At 64.6% G+C, this 11,032-nt stretch overlaps 1 protein-coding gene across 1 annotated transcript in view; it reads left to right on the top strand.

The window, feature by feature from the left end:
• The window catches only part of CD81 (CD81 molecule), a 19,039-nt gene extending 8,037 nt beyond the window's left edge, over positions 1–11,002 (top strand). Inside the window, exons 2-8 of the mRNA XM_027090863.1 lie at positions 4,043–4,157; positions 7,898–7,995; positions 8,785–8,859; positions 9,157–9,261; positions 9,613–9,714; positions 10,263–10,349; positions 10,439–11,002. Of these exons, the coding sequence (XP_026946664.1) occupies positions 4,043–4,157; positions 7,898–7,995; positions 8,785–8,859; positions 9,157–9,261; positions 9,613–9,714; positions 10,263–10,349; positions 10,439–10,501 (645 nt within the window). The 3' untranslated portion in view covers positions 10,502–11,002. The remainder of the gene's footprint in view (positions 1–4,042; positions 4,158–7,897; positions 7,996–8,784; positions 8,860–9,156; positions 9,262–9,612; positions 9,715–10,262; positions 10,350–10,438) is intronic.
• The last annotated feature ends 30 nt before the right edge of the window (positions 11,003–11,032 follow it).

Here is an 11,032-nt window from a genome sequence, read left to right as displayed (position 1 = left end):
CATGTCAATCCCAATCTCCCAATTCATCCCACCACCACCTCCACCCCACCCCCTGCCGCTTCCCCCCCTTGGTGTCCATACGTTTGTTCTCTACGTCTGTGTCTCTATTTCTGCCTTGCAAACCCTTTCATCTGTACCATTTTTCTAGGTTCCACATATATGTGTTATTATACGATATTTGATTTTTTTTTTCGGACTTACTTCACTCTGTATGACAGTCTCTAGATCCATCCACGTCTCTGCAAATGACCCAATTTCGTTCCTTTTCATGGCTGAGTAATGCTCCATTGTATATATGTACCACATCTTTTCAGCTTGTGTACTTTTAGTTCCTCATCACACACACAAGGATATTGGAGGCACAAAGGTGCCGAGACGGTCCTGAGATGACCCAGTAGCCAGAGGCTCTGAGGGCCCTTGGCTGCCACATTCTGATTCCCACCCAACGTGAGGACTAAGTGCTTTCCATTAAGTCTGGACTCCGTTTTGTAGCGGGCATAAGTGTTCCTTCGTTTATCCAGTCCCTTTTTTGACCCTAAAACCTCAGTCTTGTGGACAAGACTTCAGCGTTTCCAGATGCTGTTGGCAGCTGGAAGCCTGGGGGTCCTCACCTTGGCGGACGGTTGGCATGAAGACAGCAGGCTGGATCCTTTGAGACCAGAAGAAACATTTACTCCTAAAGCCTTTGCTGCTTGGAAGTTCAGTGGACGGGGATTTGGGTGTGTGGGGTTTTTTAAACAGCTTTGTTTGACATAGCGTCAACTGCACGTTTAAAACGTACAACGTGGTAGGTTTTGACGTCAGGAGGCACCTGTGAGACCTAGAGGGTGGCCCACCAGGAGAGTGAATATATCCATCACCCGCAGAGGTGTCCCCAGGGCCTTGGGGTCCCTCCTCCCCATCCCAGGCCACCCGCCGGCCTGTCGTCCGTGCCCGTGATCGGCATTTCCTGTACTTTTTATGTGGACGGAATCGGAAGGTGGTGGTTTTCCTCTTGGTCTGGGACGGCGGGGGTATCTGGAGATTCACCCTGGTGGTTGTGTCAGGAGTTCCAGGAGTTTCTTCCCTTCCCCTGCTGGTGGGCATCCACCCACTCACCGCTTGAAGGGCACCGGGTTGTCCCCGGTTTGGGGGTGTTACCAGGAAAGCTGCTAGCACGTTTGTGTGGGCACGAGCTTCCACCCCCTGGGGCAGTACTGGGGGTGCAGGGGCTGGGCGCGTGGCGGGTGGAGGGGAGGTGGGGTCCTCGTCCTGTGTCCCCGCTGCTCCCCACCCTCGCCTGGGGGTCTCCTCACTTCAGCCCATCCCATAGGTGCTTGGGGGTGTCTCACTGTGGTTTAATTTGCATCTCCCTGCGACCAATGACTCTGCGTCTTTCCATGCGTTTATCTGCTGTGTACATTTCTTCTTTGGCGAAGTGTCCAATTTTTTTTTCTTTTGCCCGTTTTTTAAAAATCGGTTGTTTGTTTTCTTGTCATTAGAGTATTGCAAGTTCTTTATAGATTTTGGATACGGGTCCTTTGTTAGCCATTTGCAAGCCCCAGTCCATGGGTTCTCTTTTGAAGAGCAGGCTTCTTTTCAGACGTCTGCCGCTTCTGGGACCCCTGCCCTGCCCTGGGCACCCCCTCCCTGCAGAGGCACGGGTCCACCCCACCCTCTGCCTTTTCTCATGGCCTGGGTGGGGGGATTCGGGGGGGATTCGCAGTGCTGCCTTTCCCCTTCCTCTGTAGGTGACCTTAGGTGAATGCCCATCCCAGCTCCCGAAACTGGGAGTGGCCACTGCCACCATTGCCTTCATCCAGGCCCACCCCAGCGGGTCTGTGCGGGGCCTGGAATGACTGACGACCAGCTGAGGAGGGTACACTTAAGCGCCAGGCTCTCCCCTGCCTGGAGGCGGGACTGCCTTCCCTGTTCACCCTTCAGGAGGTGGGCTGGAGCCACAGGGGAGTCTGGAGGCTGCTGTCCCCCCTCTGCCCCTGTCCCCCGCACATCCTGGGGTCTGCAGTGGAAAGCCCTTCCCGAGACAGGAGAGATGGGGACTTTGCCTGCCACCCCACGGTTAGCATCTGGGTGCTGGGATAAGCATTACCCTCACAGCATTTGTTAGGACCAAGTGCCCTAGATGGGCTTGTCCCCTTGGCTTCTGGGGTGAGGGGCTGCATGGGGAAGATGGGAGTGGTCCCAGCCCAGCCAGGGGGCGGGAGGTGCACTCCACGCTCAGCTCTCCTTGCCGACGGGGCTACTGAGGCTGAGTCAGGGCTTGGGGCCAGGCCTCTGTGACTGCAAAGGAGGCCCAGGACAGGGCTCCCCCTGCCCCACCCCCTCCGTCCTGGAACGTCTCACAAAGCGGTCTCTGGACCACAGTTTCAAAACAGAATAAGTGGTGGTTTCTAGCCAGAGTTACCACGGCAACCCTCAGCCTCACCACCGCTGCCCGCCTGCCCAGGAGCTGCAGACGCCTGCCCAGGAGCTGCAGAGGGCAGCCAGAGGAGCGGGACTCCCTCTGGAGCCTACCTGCCCCATCCCCGCCCTCCCCCTCCCCCGTCCCCGCCCTCCCCCCCATCCCCATCCTCCCCCTCCCCCTGCCGCTTCCCCGGGCCCTCCCACCCGCTTGTGGGTGTGACAGACACCAGAAGCAGCCACGGGACGCGGGGAGTTCGGCACTGCCCTTCCAGTGGTGTGCAGGGGGGGCCCGGGGGCCCCGGAGGGACCCTGTCGGTCCCGCTGCATGTGCTCTGGGAAGGGGGAGAGCAAGTGTGTTGCCCTGGGTGTGGGGAGTGGAGTCCCTAGTTGAACGTTTGGAAGAGGGGGTCAGAGAGGGTGCCGTCCCGCCCTTGGGGGGGCGGTGTCGACAGCACCACCTTCGGGGTCAGCCCGGCTGCTGCCGGGCGCCAGCGGTCCCCAGCGGTTCCCACCAGCCTCATCGTCCACGGAGCCCAGCGTAGGAGGGCCTGGGCTGGGGCCGTGGGGCTCCTGGCCTCCCCGTCCCCCATCAGCGCCCTAGCGTCACCTGCCTGGAGATCCCTGGAGATCCCTGGAGATGCTTGGGGCTTTCCGTGGGGCAGCCCCTGGTGCTGGGGCTTCGAGTCTCACACGCTCTGCTGAGCCTGTCTCGGGGCCGCGCTCCCTGGCCAGGGCCTTGGGGACAGGCACTGGGCCAGCCAGGTGGTCTTCTTGGGGTCCGCTTTTCGGTTTCTCTTCCTCATTGGACACGTAGCTGACGGTCTGTGTCGTAGCTGGTGCTTGTAGCTCCGGGGACAGTTACTGCCTCGGGGAGCAGCCCAGGGAGGAGGCTGGGGTGCGGGGGCCAGCTTGCCTGGGTGGGTCAGATGCTCAGGCGTGGGCCTGCCGGGCCTGGTCTGGGCTCACCCTCAAGGACAGACCCCACCTAGCCCTGAGCCACCATGCTCGCAGGGGCATGAGTCAGCCGGAAGCCTGCGCCCCCCGTGCCGGGCTCTGAGCGGAGCCCCCTCTCCTGCCGCCGCTCAGCGCAGCCTCCGCCCTGCGGTCTCTCTGGCGGGCACCGCGGGCTCCCTTGCTCTCCCGGCAGTTTGCCGTCTCCGTGATGGCAGGGAGTTACCCACAAAGCCCCGGCCCTGTGGCTTCCCGGCTGCCACCGGCCCCAGCAGCCTCTGCCATCCACACCAGGGCCCCCGGGGCCTCGAGTGCCCACCCCCTCCTCAAAGAAGTACTTGTCTGTCTGAATGCATATTAACCAGGTGTCCATCTCATCTGGTAACCTGTCTGGGAGTCTCCCTCCAGTGGTGCTGGCGGGAGGGTTGGGGACCAGCCACATGGTCCCCCATGCCCAGGTCCCCCGGGGCATCTTGACAACCAAGGCAGCAAATCAGACATTTGGAGCCAGCAGCAGCCCAGACCCCAGGGGCTAGTGAGTCCTGCCTGGAGGGAAGCCCTTCACGCAGACCCAGCGGACAGGAGGGTTCGGCACCCTCCTCTGTGTGTGTGTGTGGTGTGGTGGATTCACGCTCACCGCTGCTGGGCTCCGGGCCACGAGTGACACCATGCCCTGCTCTTTCCGCAGCTGGCTGGAGGTGTGATCCTAGGCGTGGCCCTGTGGCTTCGCCATGACCCTCAGACCACCAACCTCCTCTACCTGGAGCTCGGAGACAGGCCTGCACCCAACACCTTCTACGTAGGTAAGTGGCAGAGGACGGGCTGAGGACCCCGGCTAGCTTTGGGCTGGGGGCTGGCAGGAACGGGCCACTGGGGTGTGTGATCATAAGCTCAGTAAGGCCTCAGACAGGCTGTCGGGGAGGGCTTCCAAGGAGGGCTTCCAGGAGGAAGCAGGGGCTGAGCCAGCTCAGCGGGGCTGGCTTCTTGCTGGGGCAGGGAGGAGGCCAGCCAGGAAGGGCTCTTCCGGCCAGAGGGTGAGACGGAGCCAGAGAGCAGGTGGGGTTATGTCAGCCTGGGGGCCTCGAGGGTCCCCTCTGGAGTTGGTGCAGTGCCTGCCTGGGCGGGGGGTGCTCCCAGGGAGAGCTGGAACTGGGGGCGGGGTGTGTGTGTGTGGCTTTTTGGGACCCCACCTGATCACCTTGGGGGGGGGGGGGCGGAGCAGGAGAGCAGCAGCTGGGGGGGGCGGGGGCAGACGGGTGTTCGGCAGGCCCGGCACAGGGGCGCTGCTGGGCAGCACAGAGGTCCCTTCCAGTGGGGGACCAGGAGTGGCGTGGCGCTCAGACTGGGCCGCGCCTGCCCCCTTCCCCTGCGCTCCCCCGTGTCATATGGTGGGTGTTTCGGGGAGGCTTCCTGGGAGGGTGGGGCTGGAGCCCAGAGCCCCCGGGAAGGAGACTCAGGGCCTGCGTGCCTCAGCCCTGCAGCCACACCTATAACCACCGTGTTAGGCTGAGAGTCTGCCTCCTGGGCGCCCGTGGTGGCCCCTTCGGGGCATCCGTCAGGCTGGGGGTGGGGGGCTTGGGCCAGCGGCCCCCGGGGTGGGGGTGGGAGTGCCGGAGGAGCGACGGAGGGGCGGGAGGGGAGAAGGGGTGCCCCCCGCCTCCTGCTGGGCCCCCTCCCCCATCAGGGAAGGTGGGGTCTGGCCCTTGTGGAGCTGTGGGAGTGTTTGTTGAGATGCTTCTGTCCTTTAAAGGACTGGCTCCTGGGCCGGCCCCTCTGGCTCCCACAGGCGAGCAGCAGGGCAGGGAACCTTCAGGGCTCAGGGCGCCCTGAGGGGCCAGCAGCCACCCCGGGTCACATGCTTGACCCTCGGTGGGAGTGGCCCACACACTCACCTCCCGCCCCGGGGCCATGGGGGGTGCCTGCCCCCTCCCTGCCCGTGGCCCTCTGGGCCATAGCTGGGAGGGCTGGGTTCCGGGGGCCATGGATGGGGGGCGGAGACCGGAGCCTGGGGTTCTGGCGGCGGGGCTCCCGGGGCTAGCCGTCCCGGGGAGGGTCCCGAGCCCTCTTCCGCAGGTTCCTGGGCTCCCCCCGCGCTGTGTGGCCCCTCACAGGTTTGAGTCTCAGGAGCAGAGGGTGAGTCTGCCTCCCAAGAGGGCACAAGGGGTCCGTGACCCGGGGCCCCCACACACGCACCAGGCCCCCTCAGAAGCAAGGCAGTCAGCAGGGCCCACATGTCTGAGGACGCGGGAGTGTCCTCTGGGCCCTCGAGTCTGAGGACGCGGGAGTGTCCTCTGGGCCCTCGAGTCTGAGGACGCGGGAGTGTCCTCTGGGCCCTCGAGTCTGAGGACGCAGGAGTGTCCTCTGGGCCCTCGAGGGGTGTTTCTCTCCTGCGGGGCTCCTCCCAGGCCTCTCCTTTGCCTCTCAGAGCCACCGCAGGGGTCTGAGCCAGCCTGTGGCCGGGCCTTCTGTTCCAATGTGGGAAGGGCTGCTGCCATCTCTCCGTCCCCCTCTCTGGGACCTTGGGTGCAGTGGGCGTGGGCTCTGCCGGTGGCAGAGTTGAACCGGCCCCAGGGCGAGCAGTCTGGGAAGGGGTCCCTCCCAAATTGCTGGGGCCGGGGCCGCCAGCCTCGTGGCTGGGGCAGCTCCTGCTGTCAGCCCAGCGTCCGGCCCAGGAGGCAGGAGAGGAGCTGAAAGGTCCCCTGCTTCAGGCCAGGATGGGGCAAGAGCGGCAACGGGCTGCAGGCTTGGGTTAGGGACACAGTCCAGGCCGGCGCGCAGACGTCTGGGGGGACGTTGGCGGGAGAATGGAGGCGGCGGGGCTGTGCTCAGGCTCTGGCGGGGAAGGGGTCCCACGGGAGAGGCTCGTCGAGGGCAAGGCTGGTGTTGGAGCAGATGTCCCCCCGGTCCACTCACTGGGGGCCGCACGTCACCTGGGGCCTGACCCTGGCTTCTCCTGGCTCTGGAGAATCCTGCCCTTGGGGAAGCAGTGTTAGCTGCGGGGCCACCCGGCAGGCTGGGTGCCAGGCCCTGGACCTTCTGCTGTGTCCCCATGGGCGGGGGCCTCTCAGAGCCCCTCTGGCCACAGAGTTCCTGCCCACCCAGGGCCGGCCTTCTGGAGCCTCTTGCTGGCTCTGATGCAGACTGGGCCTGCCAGGGAGCTGGGGGAGCAGACGTGGGCCCTGACAAGAGCTGTCTGTCCAGTGCCAGGCAGCAGGGGAGGGTGAGCTGGGCTGGCTTAGCACCCCAGGCAATGCTGCAGGGCCCAGGGGGGTCCCGGACCTCACTGGCCAGAACCAGGCCGAGGGCTCTAGGTGGAAACCCGGCACCGTGGGGGGCTTGGGGCTGGGCCTGGGGGGGGTGTCAGGTACCGCCTCTGGGTCTCCCAGCCTCTCGCAGGACCCTCCAGAGCCCGGAACGCCAAGGTGCCCCTCCCTGGCGCCCTATGCCATCTCGCTGAACCTCAGGTAGTGATGTGGGGATGGGGGTCTCAGGACCTGAGCAGAGGACACCTGGCTCAAGGGTGCTGTGCCCGAGTGAGGAGCCCCCGAGGGCATGCCTGGCGGGAGGCTCCGTCTGTCCAGAGGGGAGGCCCCGGGCGTTTTCTGAGCCCAGCAGTGGGTCCTGGCCCCCAGGCTCCTTCTCCAAAGCCTGGCCAGGCAGGGGCGACAGGCCCTTGGCACCGGAGCCCTGGGACCCATTGTCCTAGCACTGTGCAGGGGGCTTGGGCTGCCTGCCCGCCGCGTAACCATGGTGACTGGGGGGTGGGCCCAGGTCTGCTGGTAGGACTAGGGTTGTGGGAGGTCCTTGGAGAGACGTGGTCTGCGTTTCAAGGGGCACGGGCCCCGCCTGGGTGAACTGTGGACGCAGAGAAGGGCCACATGACCAGCAGTGGGTGCTGGGCAGGCCAGGGGGGCAGACTGACCCCGTGTACCATCCTTGAGCTGTCCCAGCCGCCAGGCTTCTGCGTCCAGCAGGCTCCAGCCCCCGGGGTCAGGGCCTCAGAAGCCGGGTAGAGCCCCCTCCTCTGAGCAGAGCAGCCGGACTCGAGCCCCCGTCTGAGAGGGCACAAGTGAAGTGGAGTCGCCAGAACCCTGGGCTCACCTCCACCCCACCCCACGGGCCAGTAGCTGGGTCCTTTATGCCAAGATGGGGGTGGTCCTCCACGATGCCCCCAAATCCCGAGACTGCGGGAACCAGAGAGCGTCCGGGTTGTGGCGTCGCACTGAGTTCTCTGAACACTCACCACGGGCCGTCCGGTCCTGGCCTCGGCAACGCCGGTCTCCACCCACGTCACAGAGGAGGAAACTGAGGCCTGGAGAGGGGCCCACACGGCCCCGCCGGGCTGCCAAGCCCTTGCAGCTCCTCTCCAAGCCTCCGGGCATCTGCTGTCTTCCCAGCAGGGCGGGCGTCAGCGCCTCGTGGCCCCTCCAGAGGCCTGGGCAGTGGGGTGTGTGTACGCAGCCGGGGAGGAGGGCTTCCGGGGGCATCTGTCCTGCCTCTTTGGGGTGTCAGGGCGCTGAGGGCAGCCGTCTCTCCCCTGCAGGCATCTACATCCTCATTGCCGTGGGTGCTGTGATGATGTTTGTCGGGTTCCTGGGCTGCTACGGAGCCATCCAGGAGTCCCAGTGCTTGCTGGGGACGGTAAGGCCCTGGGCCGGGGCCAGGCTGAGGGTGAGGGCTGCGGGGCTGGCCGGAGGCAGAACCGGGGGCAGAACCGGGAGCTCCGGTGGAGACAGAACGCCTTCAGTCCCCGACGTGGAGCCTTGTGCCCGCCCTGGCCAGTCTGACCCTGCGGACCTCCCCCAGAATGCCAGCTCTCCGGTTTCCCCAATCGGGTCTCAAATCCCTCCGAGGTGGACTGCCGTTACGTCTAGTTCTTTGTCTAGTTCCTACTGAGTTCCAAAGTTGCGTTTTCTCTTTCTTCCTTAAAAAAAGCCACAGATATAACAGGGAATGAGTCCCAGTCCCAGAGCCAGCCTCAGGTGCCCCTAGGCATGTCACCCACCGAAGGGACGTGGAGGCCTGGCTGTGCTGCCCAGGGCCTGGCGTCTGGGAGACGTGGGCTGCAGGAGGCTGTGCCTGTGTCTCCGGTGGGCGAGCCTAGGCACACCACGGTGACACCCTTCCCGTGGGCTTTGCCTCCCTGCCCTTTCCGACCCGCCCAGAAGCAACCATGTCCTCCCCTCCCACACCCACCCCATCCTGTGGAGCCTGGTCCCTCGGGGTTGATGAGAACATTGGCATCTCGCTGCCGGGCCGAGTCCTAGATTCTGCTTCTCGGCCCCACGCCTCTCATCCCGTCGGGTCCTGGGTGGGTGGATACCACCGGCCACCCAGCGCATGCCGGCCGGTCACTGGGGCCTCAGGAAGGCCCGGGCCCTCTCTGGCCAGCTCTGACCTGCCCTCTCCGCCATCCCCTCCCCTTTTCAGTTCTTCACCTGCCTGGTGATCCTCTTCGCCTGTGAAGTGGCCGCTGGCATCTGGGGTTTTGTCAACAAGGACCAGGTGAGGCAGCGTCCGTGGGGAGGGGCAGGGGGGCTGCTGGTGGGGAGGGGGAAGGGGCTCGGGCTGCGGGGGAGGGGTCGGACTGCAGGGTGCTTTGGGAGGGCTCTTCCCCGGTAGGAAGCCCACAGAGGGCTTTCTGGAAGAGGCAGCATGGCGACCGAGTGGAAGGCAGGGTCACCTTCTCTAGGGCTCAGTGGCGGGCAGGTCTGTCCTGGGAGTGATACCTTCCGGGAGAGCCAGGTGAGGGCACGTCTCGGGGGGGCAGTCCTGCTGTGCTGTGACCGCCTCCCTCCACAGATCGCCAAGGACGTGAAGCAGTTCTACGACCAGGCCTTGCAGCAGGCCATAATGGACGACGACGCCAACAATGCGAAGGCTGTGGTGAAGACCTTCCACGAGACGGTACGGGGGGCCGGGGGGAGGTGGGGAGGGCGTCCACGGGGACTGGGGTTTTGTCCTCTCGGTGAGACCTCAGCCAGGAGCGGGAGGGGCATTGGAACCTGGGGAGATTCTGAGGGACCTGGGGGTCCCTGGTGGGAACTAGATGAGCCAAGGCAGATGGGGTGCAGGGGTCTCTGCGCAGCACAGCTAAGTGGGAGGAGGGGCGGAGTGGGCCCCCTGGGCTCCGTTCTCCCCCTGGAGGGGACCCGCCCCGCTCCCCGCCCCCACGCCTGGCCGGCGCAGCTCCCGGGGCCTCTGTAGCCTGTGGGCCACGCGTCCAGGGCTGACGCCGGGCGCCCTCCATCTCTGCAGCTTAACTGCTGTGGCTCCAACGCGCTGACCACGGTGACTACCTCTGTGTTCAAGCACAGCCTGTGTCCCTCGAGCGGCAACGTCATCAGTAACTTGCTAAAGGTGTGTGGTGATGGGTGGGGCCTCCCAGGGTGGGGCGGGGCCTGCCTGCTCCCCCATTTGGCTGCCACCCCTGGTGGGTCCTGGGCGGTGGCTGGCCCTCTCGGGGCTCCTGCTGGCAAGGGCAAGGACACGGCCATACTGGGCAGTGCTGTGGCTGGAGTTGGGGCTGCTCTGCCTGGGGGCCGAGGCCAAATTTTTGCTGCCGGCCGGCCCATGGGGAGGCGAGTCTCTGGCCCAGGCTCCCGATGGGGGAGCCCTCTGAACCTGGCATGGAGGCGCCCTCACCTCCCGGGTCAGCCCCGTCGCGGTGGTGCTTCCCAATCTCTTGAGTGCAAGAGGGCGCACACCGCACACTCGCCATTTCCGTGTTTGTTTAAAACGGACGTGAGGTAAAAGCTGGCAGAGACTAGGCCCTGTTCACACCTCTGCCAAGGGGTCCTGGGGGGCAGGGCTGTGCTCCTCTGTGCTCCTGCTGCAATGACCCTGGGCCACGGCCTCGCGGGGGCTGAGGACGGGCACCTCTGAACGCCGTCTGGCCGCCCCCGCAGGAGGACTGCCACGGGAAGATCGACGAGCTCTTCTCGGGGAAGCTGTACCTCATCGGCATCGCCGCCATCGTGGTGGCTGTGATCATGGTGAGTGGGGCGGGCCGGGCATCTGCCAGGGTCCCCCCACGGGTCTCCGGGCGCTGACCCACCTGCCCGCCCCCACCCCCTTCTCCCAGATCTTCGAGATGATCCTGAGCATGGTGCTTTGCTGTGGCATCCGGAGCAGCTCGGTGTACTGAGGCCGAGGCCGCAGGGAGGGCCGCTGAGCGACCCGGACACTTCTGAGAAGGGGCCGTCACCACCTGTGTATATAACCTCCTGGTATCACTGCTACACTTATCAGCCTTTTCACTTTTGAGGTTTTGTTCTTGTCCTGAAGTTCCCTGTTGCTTTCGGGGCTGATGTCACCTGTAGGTGGCATGTGAGTGGCTTTGGGGACTGCAGGGCAGGGGCCCCCTCTGCTTTTGGGGCTGCTCGGGGGTTCTGCTTGCTCAGCCGGGCCTCTCCTCGGGGCCACGAAGGGCCGTCCGGCCAAGCTGCACCCTCCTACCCACCTGTCCCCACGGGTGGCACACGCTCAGCCTTTTTTAATCCTTGTTCCTTTCCGGCCACCTGTCTCTAGAGCCGGGTCCATGAGCAGCCTTATGCCTTCAACGCACCTCTCCTTTCTAACGCGTCACCTTTGATTGTAATTACATCCTGAAAGTCATTCAATAAAGAAGGAAAAATCAGGCATGCTACCACGATGTCCGGCCCCTTCCTGTGCCCAT

The sequence above is a fragment of the Aethalodelphis obliquidens genome, unplaced genomic scaffold (genome assembly GCF_003676395.1).
Source record: "Aethalodelphis obliquidens isolate GAN/ISIS:26980383/991018 unplaced genomic scaffold, ASM367639v1 scaffold69, whole genome shotgun sequence".
Classification (NCBI taxonomy): domain Eukaryota; kingdom Metazoa; phylum Chordata; class Mammalia; order Artiodactyla; family Delphinidae; genus Aethalodelphis; species Aethalodelphis obliquidens.
Note: the sequence above shows the minus strand (reverse complement) of the source record. Positions and strands in the feature narration are given on the sequence as shown.